This window comes from Crotalus tigris, unplaced genomic scaffold (assembly GCF_016545835.1).
Source record: "Crotalus tigris isolate CLP2741 ecotype Arizona unplaced genomic scaffold, ASM1654583v1 scf7180000018484.1034840, whole genome shotgun sequence".
Classification (NCBI taxonomy): Eukaryota; Metazoa; Chordata; class Lepidosauria; order Squamata; family Viperidae; genus Crotalus; species Crotalus tigris.
The window spans coordinates 410399-429999 of record NW_024097032.1 but is presented as its reverse complement, the minus strand read 5'-3'; the positions used below and the strand labels follow the sequence as shown (position 1 = coordinate 429999).

Sequence of the window (19601 nt, the reverse complement as noted above, 5' to 3'; positions counted from 1 at the left end):
CATTTCAAGAAAGTTATAAATTGATTTGCATTTTAATGAGTGATATAAGTATTTGACCTCTTCCCAAAACATGACTTAATACAGGGGTCTTCAAACTTGTCATAAAGCCATAAAAGGGCCAAGTTTGAAGACCCCTGACTTAGTACTTGGTGGCAAAAACTTTGTTGGCAATCACAGAGGTCAGACAATTCTTGTAGTTGTCCACCAGTTTTGCCCGCATCTCAAGAGAGATTTTGTTCCACTCCTCTTTGCAGATCCTCTCCAAGTGATTAAGGTTTCGAGGCTGATGTTTGGCAGTTCAAACCTTCAGCTCCCTCCACATATTTTCTGTGGGATTAAGGTCTGGAGACTGGCTAGGCCACTCAGGATCTTAATGTGCTTCTTCTTGAGCCACTCCTTTGTTGCCTTGGCTGTGTGTTTTGGGTCATTGCCATGCTGGAATACCCATCCATGACTCATTTTCAATGCCCTGGCTGAGGGAAAGAGGTTCTCACCCAAGATTTGACAGTTCATGGCCCCGTCCATCGTCCCTTTGATGCGGTGAAGTTGTCCTGTCCCTTTAGCAGAAAAACACCCCCAAGAATAAAGTTTCCACGTCCGTGTTTGACGGTGGGGATGGCATTCTTGGGGTCATAGGCAGCATCCCTCGTCTTCCTCCAAACACGGCAAGTTGAGTAGATGCCAAAGAGCTCGATTTTGATCTCATCTGACCACAACACTTTCACCCAATTCTCCTCTGAATCATTCAAATTTCATTGGCAAACTTCAGGGCCAGTACATGTGCTTTCTTGAGCAGGTACTGCAGGATTTCAATCCTTCAGTCCTTACCAATTGTTTTCTTGGTGACTATGGTCTCAGCTGCCTTAAGATCATTGACAAGATTCCCCCGTGTAGTTCTGGGCTGATTCCTCACCGTTCTTATGATCATCTCTCCCTAAGGTGAGATCTTGCATGGAGCCCCAGACCGAGGGAGATTGACAGTTATTTTGTGTTTCTTCCATTTGCGAATAATCACATCAACTGTTGTCACCTTCTCACCAAGCTACTTGGCAATAGTCTTGTAGCCCATTCCAGCCTTGTGTTGGTCGACAATCTTGTCCCTGACATCCTCGGACAGCTCTTTGGTCTTAAAGTGCTCCTAATCTCAGCTCATTACCTGTATATTTCTGGGAGCCAGAAATCTTGCTAATTGATAGGGGATCAAATACTTATTTCATTCATTAAGATGATAATTTTATAACTTTTTTGAAATTCATTTTTCTGGATTTTTTTGTTATTGTGTCTCTCACTGTTAAAATAAACCCACCATTAAAATTATAGACTGATAATTTCTTTGTCAATGGGCAAACGTACAAAATCAGCAGGGGATCAAATATTTTTTCCCCTCATTGTAGAGTTATAAGGAATACAACAAATCAGCTGTCTGGTTCAGACAACACAGTAAGCAACTAACATTTGGTTTCTTTTTGCTATTGTGGATTTCAGGAAGAACCAACTGGAAATGAACAAACTATGTGTCTATAGTAGTGGCCAAAATTGTGGAAACCTTTTGGGGAAAATGTACAGTAGAAATGCCACCTTTGGTTACATTTCCACCAATTTTTCTTTTAATTTCTTTATAACTGTAGCCTTGTTCACTTAATAATACTATTTATCATCGCTTTCTGGGCAACCAGTCAACTCTTTGCGCCATTACTTTAATTTTATTCTGTTTTACAAGCTCACTAAATGAAAGAGAAAAAAAATCCCAACCAACTTGATAGCGATCACATAACACACTGACAAATGTCCTCTCAGCTTCAATACATGACATCAATAACTGAATCCTACTGTGATCTGATTGGCTCATTGCCAAAACAAGATGACACCTGATTGGCTCTAAACACTCATGCTCATTGGCTACAATCAGATGAAGGAAAGCTACCCGATATCAACCTAAGCAAGTTGTGCTTCCTTTTTCTGGTTATTTGGCTATATTTTTTCATAGAATATAGTACAGATAATTGAACAAACTATGTTGCATCTTGATTAAATTATCTTTCCATTGATATATAATTTTATGGTACTATTCCCCCCCCAAAAAAGTGGTGTTATTAGCCATCAAGCCTCAAAAATACACTTTTCCTAAAAGGTTTCCACAATTTTGGCCACTACTGTAGTTTACCATCCACACTGTATGGAGATAAATTTTCCCATAGACTACTAAATTCATGTTAGCACTGTGATACCTTTTTATAGCTTATGGCTTATGATTATGCAGATAATCAACAGAAGACATATACAGAGTTTTCCCACTTCGATTGAGACATTTCTAAGACCTGATGAGAATGAGAAGAGATACTGTAAAGTGCACTGATCCAATTGGCCTTTTGTGACACCAGTAGTCCTTGAGTTACAATCATAATGGAGCCTGCCCATTATACTTGGGCGGCCATGCTGCTTGTCTGTCTCAGCCTTACAAGGCATCCATGAGGTATCCATGCTTTGTTCTGCACTCATCCAAGTTCCTGCAAGCCTTGGACCTGCTTGTCTCCCCCATCCCCATCAGGTCCCTGCAGGCTTTCAGTTTGTTTTCCAAACCAGGCCAACTCACAAGGCTACTGGTGCAACTCACAAGCTTTAGGCTTGCTTCCCCCCTCCCCGCCATTGAGCTACCCAGGACTGCAAAGTGGTTTCATGTGGACCGCGAAGCCATCCTGGAAACAGTGAGGGAATGGCCCTCACTGCCTTGGCCCTGGCCCAGGCTGGCCGGGAGCCAATGTACAATTTTGTGGTGGCCATCTATGCTGAAATGCATTCAGTCTTAGCTCCACAAGGCCATCTGGAAACAGCGAGGAACCATCCCCTGCCACTTTGGCCCCGCCCCCTGGGTGCATGCTGAGGAGGTGTCACCCTTTGTGAGGAATGAAGAAATCACCTGGAAGTGGCCAGCAAATGGCCCTCGCCTACTTCACATATCCGGCTTGATGGGCTCTGCCCTGGTCCCACCCCCTTCTGCCAGAGACCCTCAGATCTGTCCCACTCCTGCCCAGGCCCCCACAGGCACCCTTGACGCGAATCATGTAGAGCTGGCCACGCCTACCCAGTAGGCCACACCCATTCCATCCACGTCCACCCAGTAGGCTGCACCTACCCGGTCCCCTGGGAGCAATCGCAATGCTGATGTGGCCCTCAATGAAATTGAGTTTGACACCCCTGGTCTAAGGCCTAGCCACACCTAACTTACCTTCTGTTTTTTGCAGCTTCTGAGAGATGCACCCAGCCGATGAAAGGCTCAGGTTTCCTACAGAGAAAACCTCTTGGCAGCTATGTGTTATTCAGCAAGCAGCTGCTATTTTCTCAATCCTTTTGAAGCTTCCATTTTTAAGGAAACTCCATTTTTAATAATAGAATCTAGAAAGTCTGGTTGACTTTCCCTTTTTTCTCCCTCTCATATCCAAGAGAATCAAGGTGGGCCAGCCTTGAGTTTCTTTCTCATTCACTCTTTTGTTTCAGGGCTAATATAACATCTTTCAGTGTAATTCTTTTTGGAAGTTCTCTATACATTTTTGCAACTTTTTTTATAGTTTTTGGTCAGGATGAAGAAATCCTCTCTTACTATTCTGAACTTTATGCACACATATTGAGAATATTGTGCTTAATATGAAAACAAATGTATACAGACACACATTTTATTTTTAAAAATACATTTAAATATTCCTCCTATTGGTGCAAACAAATACTATACTAAACAAATTTATATTTATGGCAACATTTTACTTTATATTTTAGATTAAATCAAAGAATGTTGAAACGTATATTATTGCAAAGTGTATATAGAATAGAATACTTTATTGGCCAGGTGTGATTAGACACACAAAGAATTCGTTTCCTGTGCATAAACTCCCACTGTACATGCAAAACAACAAAATAATAATCATAATAATGATATCAATAAAAGAAAATAGTAGAACAGATAAGAAGAATAAAATGCAGCTATACTACATGGGTAAATATACTTAGACATGACAGCACTGTGGGAATTAGGTGTTCAGCAGAATGATGGCACAAGGAAAAAATATATTCTTGTTTATTTTATAATTTTATAATTTCACCACAATTGTATCTTGCTATTTATTATAGTTAAAATTCAGTCTTTATTAACTGGAACAATATATGATTTTCAGCTATTACCATGGAAAAAAAATAGTTTTATTGTACAGTAAACATTTGTCATGATATAGCTTTTAATATTTGAAATGTGATTCTATGGATAATCTTCACTGGGTTAGACTTCTCTGTGAACTGTGTCATGACTTTGTTGCCACTTCTAATGCATACAGCTGTATTTTCCCTTATCATCTTGATTTGTTGTCAGCTGCAAAGTTGGCACTTCTCACCCACATCTCCAGAATATAAACAAGTTAATAATCACATCCTTGTGATATCTGACTTGTTTACCATAGAGTACTCCATTGTGAAGAATGACCTTTTACAGTGCTTTCTGTTTTGTAATGTGCTCTTTAAGAAGACTTTTGTTATCCTAGGACAGTTTATATTTATTCAGGTAACTTTTGTTGTGGAATTTTGTCAAAAGCTTTGTGGAAGTGAAAGTAAATAACCTTGCCACAGTACCCCCAATTACAAACATAGTAGAAAAGTTTCATCTTCTAATACAGGAATTCTCAAATTTTGCCATTTAAAATGATACATGAATTTGCTTATATCTGCATCTCCCAGCAGTCCCCCCAATAAAACTGAGGATTTAATTGGGATTCGGCAAGAAAAGAAATAGACCATTCATTCAAAGATGTAGCTTTCATTATGCTTTCTTGACAGCATACTTTCAATAGTATTGCTAGATTGCATTTTTAAATGTTTTTTCTTTTGCTTAACATAATTTTTATTTAAGACATTTTAACAAAATCTAGAAAATAAAAGTAATAAAGAATAATAGTTAAAAAACAAAATAGGAAAGGAAAGGGAAAGAAAAGAAAATGATTTGTAAAATCTTCATTAACCTTAATATTATATCATAGAAAACCATGCCATGCAAGTTACAAATTGTGTGCTTCTAATTCTAAAATTCTTTTATTTCTCAATAAAACTCACTCTTTCATCCCAACTAAGCAGCAAGCTGCAAAATACAGTTTCAAATCAGGCAATCCCAATTGTTCCTTTAATTTTCTGTTTTCAAACACCAGAAATTTGACTTAATCTACAAAGCCTGAATAACCTTATAAAAAATGAACCCTCCCCTCCCCTGTTGTATCTGACACAGATATTGTGACTCCACACTTTGAGATCTCCTGCTCTGGAATTATAACAAATGTCCAGATTCTACAATCCATGGCAGCAGGGGAATGAAAAGCTAGAACAACAGAAGCTTAAGAGTCTACCAAACGGGTATATTTGCTTGCAGAGGCATGCAAACAAATCATCTAATTCCTGTGTGCATTCTGAAATGGAATCATCTAGCAACATTTCAGTTTGTTTATTAAATTTAGAGATTTTCCAACTCAGACAACTCTGGGCTGCGTACATTTTGAAAAGTAAGAAAAACATAATAAAGAAAAATAAATGTCCATCTAGAAAAAAGCATTCAATAAACTAATAAACACTTATAGCATCTTCAACTACTACCAAAAATTTATTTTATTTAATTTCCAATAGATGGCTTGAACTGTTGTTTCAATTGTTTTGCTGCATACAACGTGGAAGTTTTGGATGTTCACTAAATAAGCTTGTTTCAGGCAACAACATTTACAGTTTTTACATTAAATATGCTCAATTTTGATATTTTAAGAAATTATTGTACATTGGCTGTCTCTGCAAATCAGTTGCAGCTTATTGTTGAAGCTTGTTTCATATGTTAGGGACAAGTACTAGTAGGTATTGTAAGGTATCAGGAATGAGTGAATGAATAAAATTAATACAATTGTCATATTCTGTGGGTTTTCTCGCGCCCAGCGGTCTCCCATGGGTGTTGAAGAACAGACACGTACACGTGGTTTCCTCGGGATGGGAGCCTCAAACAAAGACGAAGCATCCCTTTTATTGTGTTATCAGAAGGCGGGTTTATAGGCACCTGGTGACCACTTTACACCAACCACATTTGTTATGACACAGCATATTAGCATATTACACGTGCTAACTTTGTTTTGCACACGCTACTATACAGCTGTTGCACACGGCACTAACAAACACCAAAACAACATTCCCTTGCACCGCACGGCACAAACTTGTTTTTTCACTTTTGACTTCCGCATACCTTGGCCTACTGCAGCTGATGACTCAGCCTAACAGGCCAGATAACCCAATGACTCCAACATCTCCTACTTTTCTGTTTTATTTAAAATAAGGAGGTTGCGCTTTATAGGAAGTCATCCTCAGTGTCGCTTGGCAAAGTGAAGGCTGGTTTGGTTAGCAGGGGTTGCTGAACTGCAGTGATAGGTGTAGTTACTAAATTGACCTGTTGGTGGGTGACAGTTCCTGAAGATTACAGTTTATTGCAGAAAGATGGTTCTTCAGGAAATTGCATTATCATATCCTGCTTCCCAGGTGATGGGGCTGACTCCTAGAGTTTGGGTGGGGTATGCAGATCTTCTCTTTTGTCTTCTTGATTGCTCTGGCTCCAACTTTCTGATGGTGTTACATTTGCATCTGTATGGGCCTAGCTCTTGTTTGGGGCAGAGAGATAGATTTGGGGCCAGGTTTGGTTTTTAAAAAGTCCTTTTGAGGAAAAATATATTTTTCTATATTTTTCTATATAAAAATATTAAAATATTTTTAATATTTCCTTCTGGGGGGGCTAACTTCCATCAATATCCCCACTTTGTGCCTTAAGTGTGTAAATATATGACATTAAAATTGATCTGGTCAGGGAGACTTGGTAGGCAAGCTTTTAAACTATTAAGCAAAAAAAGAAAAAGAAGACATTAATGGAGGCAGCAGAAAAAGATCCCTTTAGTGGCTCCCAATTTTGTTAGGTGGAAAAGAAATTTATAGTATCCAATATTCTGTGCCAATCATTTTCAAATGTTGGATGTCACCTTTAGCTTCCAGTCAGGTTTGCATACCTCCCAAAATTCTTCACAGCCATGGTTTTCCTTAGTACATGACCACTGGCTGCCCAATTTCAAGGGTTGTTTCCTGCCTTAGCTCTTAATTCAGTGCATCCAGGTTTGTAATGTCCAAAATATTCAGGGCATAAGTTTGGGATTTTTCCTGTTGCTTCCTTAGTCAGGGCATATGAATTGCAAATCACCTGAGGGGGCCTAGTTCCCTCCCCCTTGTTATCTGTTGGAAGTTGGTCCCACAAAGCTTTGGTGCAATAGAGCAAAAATCAGCCTGAGGAACTTTACTAAGGGTAGGTGGAGGGGATAGACTCTGAATGGTGTGAATGGTGTGTGTGTGTGCATGTATGTGCAGCTACTTTTACAAAATAGTCAATACAAACATTCTGGATCAATTTTCCCTCCCACCAGATAGAAGTCCAAGGTGTTCAGTACTTGTTCTGCCACATATTCCCAAATGCGATCTCTCCATAAATACATTCAACTGGCTTGTTACAATACAAATGGGGCAAGAAAGAAAAGTTTACAATGAGTTTCCACCCTCCCCCCACAGTCTTAGCTTTCTCTTCTGAGGCTTCACGTGGCACCACCTTCCTTCTGCAGCTCTCACAGGCAGCTGGGGAAATGGTAGGACTTGGGAAGATGCATGGTGGCTTTTTAGTGGATGGCTGGATTCAAACTCAATCCCATGGCTCAAATGGATGGAGGCAGCATCTGGGTCTGTGTGTTGTGCTTCCAAAGGCTTGGGAGAGGGTTTCAGGGCTGAAAGATACAAGAACAAGGTCTCCCCCCCCTTTCTGGACAGACTCTACCAGGAGAGGCAGACAAAAGGTTTGGAGAACAAAGAGCAGGAAAAGAATTGGAAGGGGGGTAGTTTGCAGGCAGTTTGAAAATGCTGAAAACTCCAAATAATTTTAAAAGCCTAAATTTTAAGGTGTGCAACTTGCCAAGGGTAGGAGAATATTTATTCTAAAATAGACCACATAGTTTTAGAGATTGAGAAATGATTATATATTTGGGATAAGAAAAGTTTCATAGTAGCATCACCAATAAGTGATAGGATACGAAAAGTAACTTTAAAAAGTTATTTCCCCACACAAGCAGACTTGAGTTTCAAAAGGCTCTTGTAGATAGACACACAGAGAGAAGGAGGAATACAAACAAACAAACACAATTCTTTTTCTTCACTCTGTTTGTTGGCCAGACAGAGTGAGGTTCTTCCTTTTTGTGGCTTATTTTAAGCAGAATTTCTAGCAGACTTTAAAATCCTTTTTCCTTTGGATTTGAAACAGTTAACAGTCACAGTTTTCCTAATTTAACCCACACAGACATTTTTAGGGATCCTCCTTCGGGCTATGCAAGGCAATTTAGATATACATATTTTAAGAGGAGGATCAAATCCCTTTTAGTGGGAAGCAGCAAATCTTTCCCATTGTTTTTCCTAATTTAATTATTGATGACTTGGTCAATTCCCTAAGTTCTGGGAGGTGCGCAACCTGAGGCTTAGAGAATTCTGTCCCCATACTCACGGTTTTGGGAGGGTGCTTCGTCTAGCTCTGACGACCGGCCCTGAGTTGCAGTGAGCTCTTCCGCTGAGTGAGTAAGAGGGTACCAAGAGACGTAATATTTTGGGAGGGTGCTTCGTTTATCCTGACGACCGGCCCTGAGTTGCAGTGCCCAGAGACGTGCTCAGAAATTTGAATCACGTCGGGGTCACCATTTGTGGGTTTTCTCGCGCCCAGCGGTCTCCCATGGGTGTTGAAGAACAGACACGTACACGTGGTTTCCTCGGGATGGGAGCCTCAAACAAAGACGAAGCATCCCTTTTATTGTGTTATCAGAAGGCGGGTTTATAGGCACCTGGTGACCACCTTACACCAACCACATTTGTTATGACACAGCATATTAGCATATTACACGTGCTAACTTTGTTTTGCACACGCTACTATACAGCTGTTGCACACGGCACTAACAAACACCAAAACAACATTCCCTTGCACCGCACGGCACAAACTTGTTTTTTCACTTTTGACTTCCGCATACCTTGGCCTACTGCAGCTGATGACTCAGCCTAACAGGCCAGATAACCCAATGACTCCAACAATATTCTTAAAAAATAAATCTAGAAATGGGTACCTTTTGATTCATATAACTTACCAAAAATCATAAAATCATTTATATCTTTTCTCTAATTCAGTAAAAAGCTAGAGTGATGTTTGCCTTATATTATCAGTAGTGAGGTTGATAATATTATCTTGTGGAATATATAATTACTATACTGGAAATTATTACAGTTTAATAAAAGTAATTGACATCTGTCACCAGTAAAAATAATATCATTTTTGAACATTTTTCTTTTAATGAAAAGAATTTTTTATTAAAATCTTAATTTATTTCCAATGTATATTTAAGACTTTAACATGCTATCATTTTAAATTATATCCCATATGGATGATTGAGAAGTTAAAAAATAGTCATAAGTAGTACTTCATGTCTGTCATTTAACAGCATGAAAGTTGCATATTCATTGAAGTCATATAGATTTAACAATATATGTAAATTTATGTGTACGCTAGGCCAGTTCATAATTCTAATTATAGCCATTTGATATTTGTGTTGTATGAACTCTTAACCATAATTTCATTGGAAGCAGACATGAAATAAATTTGCTTTTGGAGAAATGATACTACCAAAATTACCAATTACTTTTTTCTACCTGCAAGAAATTACATCTTATTAAATCATCAATTATATAGTCAGAATGCTATTACTTCTTGATGGCAAAGCATTGTTATAATATGAAACTTTGTTTATGAGCAATGCAGTTACATTCATAATCAGCTGATAATGCACATCACTATATTTCTATTATTTTCTGAAAAAATTGAATTGGAAAATTTTCTGGAAATCCTTCTTATGCAAATTAGACTTATCTGCAGAAAACATTTAATGTAAGAACACTTTCTTTTCCATCCACAATGAACAAAACAATCCTCTTAAAATACCTAGAATATTATATGATTTTAGTTTTTTAAAATTTGTATAATTTATTATTCCTGATAAACATTCATAAATTTTTATGTTGTTTTTATAGTAAATATAAGTACTTTACATATTTTTTCTCACATACTCGCTAGAGATAACCACTTGGGGGGAAATGATTAAACTCTTCAACTAGCAAACTTGGCTAATACTATATTTGAAATTGCATCTCTTATTGTTAGTAATGAACAGTGTGAAACATATAATTTCCTATACAAAAATAATGGGCTAATTCAGTATTTTTGAAGATTCACAGTTTTGTGAGTAATAGGAATAATTGCACACAGCATAGGGAATAATTGCAAACTCTTGTTCTATGATATGTTTGTGATGCTTATGAAGTTATGAAGAATCTCAGAATTCTAACTGTGTAGCTGCTACTAACCAACATCCATTTACGGATGCCCCCAATTGGCATAAAAGAGATTATATTTTACAATCCAGAGAATTGTTTGTTTTAGTTGACTATTCTAAAATTTAAATAATGCTTTGAAAACCAAATCTTCCAGCCTGTAGTGTATTAATGACCAATTTTAGCTATTAAATTCATATCCCTGGGCTTGATCAAAAACGTAAATTTTAGTTTTTGAATTGTTGAAGATTTTGCACACCAAAATGCATTCACAAAACATTTTTTCGTTATGACACTCAGCTTCACTCTTAATATATCCGTTTTTCTCACTTTACTTATATTTGACTTTCAATGTCAATATTGATTTTCAAAGACTTTTCCCTAGGCAATTAATAACCACCCAGTTTAAAACTCATAGCCTTCCAGGATATGGTTGTCATTAGTCCTTAAAAAATACTCTGAATGTCTTTCCAAAGTAAAAATAAAGGCACTGAAGTATATAGATATGTATCCATATAATTGAACCTATCCCCAATCCTGTCAATAGAGAAATTAATGATTATTCTAAAGTGATGGAATATTTTTTCTGAGTTTCATCGGTGGACGTAGGTTCTGGAATGTTAGAGGCTTTTATGCCTAGGTATTGAAATTAATTGATTGATTATTTGCTGTCAAGTCATTGTCAACTCTTAGCAACCACATAGATATATCTTCTCCAAGATTTGACCTATTGTCAAGTCTGCAATGGTGCACCCAGCACCATTGTAATTGACTCCATCTGCCTTGATACTGGTCATTGTCTTCTTCTCTTTTCTTTTAGTTTTACCAGCTGTTCTAAAACAGCTAGGTCTTATTATTGGTGAGTCCAAAATATGACAATTTGAGCTTAGCTAGGTACAATATTTAGGAATATTGAATCCATCACCAAAATACAAAAGTATCAGTATTCTTTCTATCATGTTTCGAAGGGCAATTTTTGTTTTCCAATAGGTTAAAAACCATTGCTTGCAGAATTTTAATATTTTAGGTATGGACATGTTACAGCATCTCAATATGTTTTCCATGGCCTTCATTTCTACCGTACTGAGTTTGGGTTAGTGGCATATAGATGTGGTTAAAAGTATTAGTACCCCTCCATTCCCAATCCCCGTTCCCATTGCTGTGAAATAAGTTCAAATAGATGCAAGTAAATGACATCCATCATTCCTTTTTCCGTAGTCCATAGAAAAGGCACTTAGCTTTGGAAGTATGGCTTAACATATTTTTTTTGCAAATAATAAAATAAAAATGTTCCTCACTTTTTTCGAAGACCAGCTTGAATATTTGGCATCTCCCTTTTCATATCTCTAATCTGCACTGGATGATTATTTTGTCAGCATAAAATTGTATCCTGTTAAGTCTCCCTTCTATGCTTCTTTGGTATCAGTGTGTAGTCATTTCTAATCTATTGTCTACTGTATTCTTCTCAATTTGCTGTCACTGTTTGGTTCTTCTGTTACTTGCCATATTTATTTAAATATTCCATCAAATCCTGTAGTCTTCTGACTGATTAATGATCAAGTGCTTATTTAACTTCATCTTGCAGTAGTACATGTCCTTATTAATAGGAATATGTTTTAATGTTGAATTTAGTATTAATTTATCTCAATATAATATATTCCTATTTGTGTGCAAAGATCATCTCTGCAGAATTTTACTATTTATGAATCATGTGGAACCAAAATGACATTTTAAAAAGCAGTGTATTAGTTTTAAGTCTGCCTTGTGCTTTTTGGATTTTTTGATGAATCAAGATAGGTAAGGCAACTATCCTGATCGCTGTCCACTAGAGAGCAGCACTGCTTTTATATCTGAAATTAAGAAGTGCAAAATATGTGGATTCCTTTTTCTTCTATGTTGTTGTCAACTGATTCTCTAAGCAGAGCATATTTGCAAGCTGGTTTATGTTTAAACCACTATAGATTATTTGTGTAAAATTAACCTTTCTGGCTGAGAGCTCAATTTTACAATTTGATTATTATACCTGCTTCTCAATAATGAGAACTACACAATGGTACTGTTTATAATTTCCTTTTTTAACACAGAAATACTGAATTTTGCAGGGAAACCAATTCTTTTTCAAACTACAAAATGTCATAATCACCTAAGAGACATACCAAATGCCAGAATAACTATTAAATGTTGATACAAATCAAATTGAGGGTTTTTTTGTACTGTTTTTCAATATTAAATAACTGCAAATGCCATTCTGTTTCCCAAGCTATAAAACTTATGGTTTGGTTTGAGATTTGAATTGTCCTAACTACATTGTAAGAAAAATAAAATGAAACAAAACAATACAATTGCAACCATACTTTTCTAGACATAACTATGAATCTTTCAATATAAAAAAAGGGGGGGGGGGAAGGCTGGCTTGCCTGCCTGCCTGCCTTTTGTGGCTTTATTTTGTTTGAAGCACAGCTGGAGAAAAAAAAATGCTGGGTATGTACAGTATATTAATTTGTAGAAACTAATAGTTTTCAGAAACTCTATTTCACCATGTAGTTACTTTCTAAGTGACTTTTCTTTTTACTTACAGCTCTCTTTATGTTACTGATAAAAGAACAAGAACAATTTTTTTTATTACTTTGGACTGATTTATGCTAAGTTTATGGTTTACAGTAGTTACAAGATTGTAGATTCTTTTCATGTCTGCTCAAAGATTACCCTGGTATTTCGGATTGGAAGATTAATTCATTGTACAATTTCATTATTCATTTGTCAACTTTGGGCTAATTATTTTTATACAGCTAGGGCTGGGCCTTTAGTGATCGTCTTTATTACTAATAGGATTCTGTCTGCTTCAGCAGGCAATAAATGAAAGCTATATGTAGAGAGTAGGCAAAAAGTTTTAGCATGAATGGGCTATTGTAACAGCTTCTGGTTAATTTGAAAAGAGGAAGAAATTGAATTTGTAGCATGTAGTTGAAAAGTGTTGCAAATCTTTTGTGGCCAGTAGTTAAATAAGTGAATAAACAATTAAAATCTTTTTAGAATAAAAGGAACAATGTAGTAGCCTTCTGATTCTGAAAATTGTGATTTTTAGACCAACTTATAAATCTTTATCTTCATTTTAAGAGTGAAGAAGAGATTGGGAATAGCACTAGTTTTAAAAAAATCAGCAGTTTTTTCCTTTAGAATTTAAATCAGGAATGTTTTTCGTAATTAGAAATTGCTTTATTTATTTATTTATGAGACTTATATACCGCGTTAAGTACAAGCACTCTCTAAGCGGTGTACACCAGTAAGCAATGTGTGTGTGTGTGTGTATATATATATATATATATATATATATATATATATATATATATATATATTTACATTTACATTGCCCCCAACAATCCGGGTCCTCATTTCACCTACCCCGGAAGGATGGAAGGCTGAGTCAACCTTGAGTCGGTGAGATTTGAACCGCTGACCGGCTGAACACAGTCAGCTAAAGTGCCTGCAGTACTGCACTCTAACTGCTGCGCCACCTCGGCTCATTATTGCTACCTTTGAAGGAGGAGGATAACCATATATAATCTGAAGGGCTTTTTTTCTTTATGAAGGTTACCAGGCATTTCTTTTAGGTGTAGATCTATTTTTCAAAATGGATAAACATTAAAATGATCAACCTTTAATTTCAAAACTTATGATTTATGACCATTCATTTAATGACTGCTCAAAGTTACAGTGGTGCTGAAAGGAGTGAGTTATGACTGGTCCTCACACTTAATGACGGGGCAGCAGTCATATGATCAAAATTCAAGCACATAGTAACTGGCATGTATTTACAATGGCTGCAACATCCTGGGGTCATGTGATCACCATTTACAGCCTTCCCAGAGGGCTTCCAAAAAACAAAGTGTTCAGCATCTTGAGTTATTTATAAAAATATGAAGGCTTTGTGTGTGTGTGTGAGTGAGTGAGTGCGTGGATGTGTGTGTATAGCAAAAGAGAAAGAGCCAATGGTGAAAGCTGAATTTGCCTAACGTCTCTGTGATTCATTTAATTACCATGGTGATTCACTTAACAAGTAAAAAAGGTCATAAAAACAGGCAAAACTCACTTAATGACTGCACTGCTTAGCAATGGAAGTTCCAGTCCTAAATGTGGTTATAAATGAAAGACTACCTGTACTCTTCAAAAACAAAACCATCCTCATCCACTTTAGATGCCAGGGTTGTGGTACATACATATATTTGGGAAGAGAAGATAAAAACAAAAATTCATAATCCCTGTCAAATTTGTATAATTAATGGGAGTATCCAAAGGAGTGAGTTTTTAAATTATATAATTTAATAATTCCAAGTCTTTAACTTGAACGTATATAAGTTGCATATTCTTCCCTTATAAGAAAAATGTGTACAAATGTACTGTATATAGAGGTTATGGAAGCTGTAGGGCAACTTGGTGAGGTTACAGATGAGAAGTGTCTATGTATAGATGCCTTGGGTGTATGAGGCTGTATATTGCTCTGTCCTATGTATTGGTCTCCTAAGTAGACTACTTCCATCATTTTAGAACCATTGTGTTCTCCAATAACTAGTTGTTCAACATGTTTGTGTATGTTGTTTTTTTACTGACACAAGTGTTCTTGATTGTTGTCTGGGTGTTATTTTACTAAAGTAATGTTTACTTCTCACAATCCATAATATTTGTGACCGCATTGCTTGCCCTTTTAAATAGATTTGTCCTTAACAGTAAAATGCTGTGTGAGACACAGCTAGTCATCTGACTTGCATAAGTGCTTCCAATATTAGCTTGTCTTAGTTATATGGTAATAGCAGCATTAATCCCTGCCATATGAGAAGTTAATACTTGTTTGAAGATGGACGGTACGGATTTCTTACTATTACAACAAAATCTTTTTCCAAGAGATTCAGAGCTATTTATTTCAAAGAGTTTTTCTCTTAATTAATTACTGAAGTGACACGAAAAGCACCCGACAAGAATTGACCCCATTGTGCCTTTGGGCTATGTTTGCTTTTATAATAACATTGACTTTACATCGCTTGCAGTTTAGACTAGAACAAGAGTAAAATGAACCTTGAGGCTATGAAAAACCATGAGAGCCCCAGTTCTGATGCTTTTATTATGTGAAATCAGGCATAATCGGCTTCTATGGTCCCAAGACACAAATGATAAAGAAATAGATTAATAAGAGTATTGTTTACTTAATTATCACCCTTTCCAAATTGATGGGAGAAACATAGATTTTAACATTTTGCTGAACAAAAAGAAAAGGCTAAATGGCACTGTTGGCATTGCTTTGATAGGAATGTTTTTTCTTCTTAGATGTGAAGAGTGAAAATAGTATATTTAATTTAAATAAAATAAATACATTGACCAATGAAGAGTGCAGTTAGGAAAGGCTTATATTTTCCTAAATTAGTATAATGTGTTATAAGATTTTGATGCTGATATACTTAATATTTTAAAAAAGAAATTACTTTTCATTTAAAGAGAATCTGCTTCCTGCTGAAGAGGCTAATATTTTAATTAAGTCTAGAGTGAAGCTTTTTGAGTATCTGCTGATAAACTCCCACTTTTATGTTGATGGTAATTAAACAGATCCCTAAGGAGCCCAGGAGGCGCTGCGCAAGGCCCATGCTAATTGTCAGACATGAGACACTGACCAGTTGGTTTGCTCTTGAATAGCTGATGGCGTGCTGTCAGCACAGCAGTTTTATTTTTATGTATTGTGAGCTGTTGTCAGGGCTAACTGGGTCCTATTGTGGCTGAAGATGTTGCGCAAATTGAGGCAGATGGCTCTGATTCAGACACGTGTCATTCAGAAAGGGGAGAGGGAATTGGCCCTGCAAAGTGGGGTCACTGTGGGTCGCAGACCTGCTCCATACTTGTTAGTGTTTTCAAAAGCCCATGTGCAGCAACTTTGTTGTGCCTTGGGTTCTCCCTGTTTTTTTCAAGCAGAGAAGAGGGGGTAGCTTGCTTTGTGAACATTGAAAAGTAGCCTCTTGCCATGTCTTCCCATCCTGTCTCTTGGGTCTGGCTGTGCATGTAGAATGAATTAACAGGATTGACAGAAGTTCATTGTGCCTAAAATGGCTTTTCAATCAGTTGCAGTGCTTAAAAGAGTAGTTTTGCTTTTAATTCCATGTAATGAGTAGGTTTTTCATGTTTTGGAATTTAGTAATAGAGGATTATAGCTCATGATTCCTTTTATTGGCTAAAGTCATTAGAAATCTACTTAATGTTCCAATATGTAAAACTGAAAAGATTTGTTAATTTGGAAAGTTCAAATCTTTAAGGGTGCTTAAGAGTGTATGTTGTGGAGTCTCTTCTTTATTGATTACCATGTATATTGTATTAACAAGACTTTGACTGCTGAATGAGTACAGTTAACCTTCAGATCAGTTATGTTCCCTATGAAGCTGTTTTAGGCAAAATTCAAACTGAACAATTAGGTTTTAAAATTTTTTATTTTTTATGCAAATTATATAGATATAATTAAATAAAATTATATTATTTTCATATTGCATTGTGCAATGTTAATGGTTTGGCTTTTGAAAAGCTTTGTATTCTATGGGTGTCTTGTGAAGTTTTACCCCTTTAATCACTGAAACAAACACTGCATATTATGTTAGTTTTCTAGAGAACCACTCACCAATTTTGTTTTTAATTTGTTAGGTTTGCGGCTAAAACTGTGCACAGTGGGTCACTTGTGCTTGTCACAGTGGAGCTGGAAGAAGGATCCACAGCACAGCTCTTCATCAACACGGAGAAGACGGTGATTGGCTCTATTCTTTTGCGAGAGCTGAAGCCTGTCCTGTCCCAGGGGTAACCAGCTTACATCTGGACTTCAGAATCTGGCACACCACAACAGTGCCTGGCATCCACTACGGCTGCCTTTCATTTACAATAATAGCCTTTCCATCTGGCGGTGGGGGAAGAATACACTCTTGACATTCTTGTCTCCTGTTTTAGAATGCTATAGTGTATATCTATCACACAAACAAGTATTTTGCTCCACTCCCCCCTGCTTTCTAACCAAAGAAATACGCATGTTACTCTCAGTTAAATTTTAAACGTTACTTACACATTTTCCCTTTAGCCTGATTTTCCCTTCACTCTGCTAGTTTTATTATGGTTTTTCTATTTTCTGTGAAGACAGGAAAAAAGGTGATAAACAAGTGACTTAGAAAAATTAGTAGAAAAAAATCAATTTAATTAGAACAATTAAATGATGTTTGTGAAAATCACTGAAATGATCCATCATGAGATAAGTTTTTGATATGGAATTTGGGGGCGGGGGGTATCATTTGAAAAGAATAACATTTTTAGTGTTTGTTGTCCAGTGGTTAAGCCAGTATTAATCATTTATTTGTATCTGCTTACTGTAAGTGCCATAACTCCTAAACATTGAGATAATAATAAAATTGCATTATGATAAATATGAGTTTTTCTCTTTTTTTCTGAGAATTGGATAACAAACCAACTGATTGGTATGTGTATCCTATATATTTAAACATTACTAGTTTGTTGCACTAGACTACTGATACTTCATACAAAAAGAACTGCGGTGCTCAAAGGTTGGTGCAATTATTTTACAGTTTGCCTTCACAGTTTTCTGGCCATGAAATCCATCACTGCATTGGGTATCCCAGCAAAACTACTTTTTGTACTTGCATCCTCAAAAGTTTTGGGAGGACCACAAAGTAGTCATGTTAAACTTTTAAGAAACCTTCAAAAACCTACCAAAGAAGGAATACCCTGAAGTCAGTACATAGGCTGTAATAGTTTTTTTTAAAAAGTTGCTAACATTCCTTCTGAAAGAACAGTCCTATTGTTATAGCATATGAATAAAAATAATAATAAATTCTATTTCTGAAACCCAACAGTATTGGATTTCCAACAGTTTTTCATTTGTTCAATTTTGGATATGGAGATTTTTACTCATCTCTACATGTACCTTTTTAATATATTCCTATCTAACCAATGTCACTTCTTTGACAGAATGCTCTGCTTCAAAAAAGCTGGGGGGGGGGGAGAAACAGCTGGGAAGAAAAAAAACGGGAGGGCAGAAATTTTGTGCATTCTCCACTGTCCCTTCCTCTTCCACCCCAACTCTATAGGGTGTTACAAAAGGTCTTGGAACTTATCTAGAAAATTTTATAGTGGCTGCAATAGAGATAGGATTGTGATATATGAGAACAATGCATTGATAGTAGTATTAACATTATTGACTTCAATAATTAACGTGATAATGCACATAAAACTGATGCAATCTAAATCTAAGTGTTTTTCTTGAGTGGATCATCAGTAAAGAGCTATTTTAGCTTATCTTCATATAGCTTGAGGCAGCTAACATTTTTTTCTATTGGCTGTGATACTATTTAAAATATTAGGGAAATCTGTTAGGTTTCTGTAGAAATCAGAATCACAGAAGTTAAAAAAAACCAGTAATTTCCATTTAAAATGCATTTTTATTTATCTGCTGTACTCTGCCATCTAAAAACTCAGTAACATAGTCTCATGGTATTTCTGTACTATGGATGCATAACATGACCCATACCCATCATTGGTGTACCTTACATATAAGAAAAGACTACAGGGAATTTACTGATCTACTGCATTCTTGACAGTGTCATTGGCTAAGGCCCAATTTTATATTTTGCTCCCATTTGAAAATTATTGCTCTAGAATTAATTAGGTTATATGATACTTCAGTAACATGACAATGCATCAAATGCTATTTGATGCATCACTGAGGGTTAATATAAAATAATTTATGATTTGGTTCCAGCTAATATTCTAAAATTACATAAGGATAGACATCTTCTCATAAATGCATCCAATTCTCACTACAATTTTTCAGCCTATTTGGTAAAAATGTACAACGCAATAATGGAATAGTACCTATTCTCACCCTATGCTGAAACCCATGACCCTTTCAGAGATATTTCCTTACTTAAACAGAGAAACAGAATGACTACAAACAGATTGCTATTAATTAGGTTCTAAAATTAAGAAGAAAATATTTTATTAAGGTGCATAGCAAGACAAATATAAAAGCTTTTTGTTTAACAAAAGACATTTTTGATGACAACATTTGTGGTTGATCTGCCATTTCTTAAAAGTATTTTAACATTTTTCCTTGGCTTAAAGTG

General features: G+C 36.3%; 1 protein-coding gene across 3 annotated transcripts in view; it reads left to right on the top strand.

Annotated features, from left to right (window-relative positions):
- The window catches only part of AP3B1 (adaptor related protein complex 3 subunit beta 1), a 170089-nt gene extending 152204 nt beyond the window's left edge, over positions 1–17885 (top strand). For 2 of the 3 annotated variants that reach the window (XM_039352816.1, XM_039352815.1), the window contains exon 27: positions 17122–17885. In XM_039352816.1, coding sequence (XP_039208750.1) covers positions 17122–17275 — 154 coding nt within the window. In that variant the 3' untranslated portion in view covers positions 17276–17885. The remainder of the gene's footprint in view (positions 1–17121) is intronic. The other variant, XR_005557848.1, reaches the window with a different exon arrangement.
- The last annotated feature ends 1716 nt before the right edge of the window (positions 17886–19601 follow it).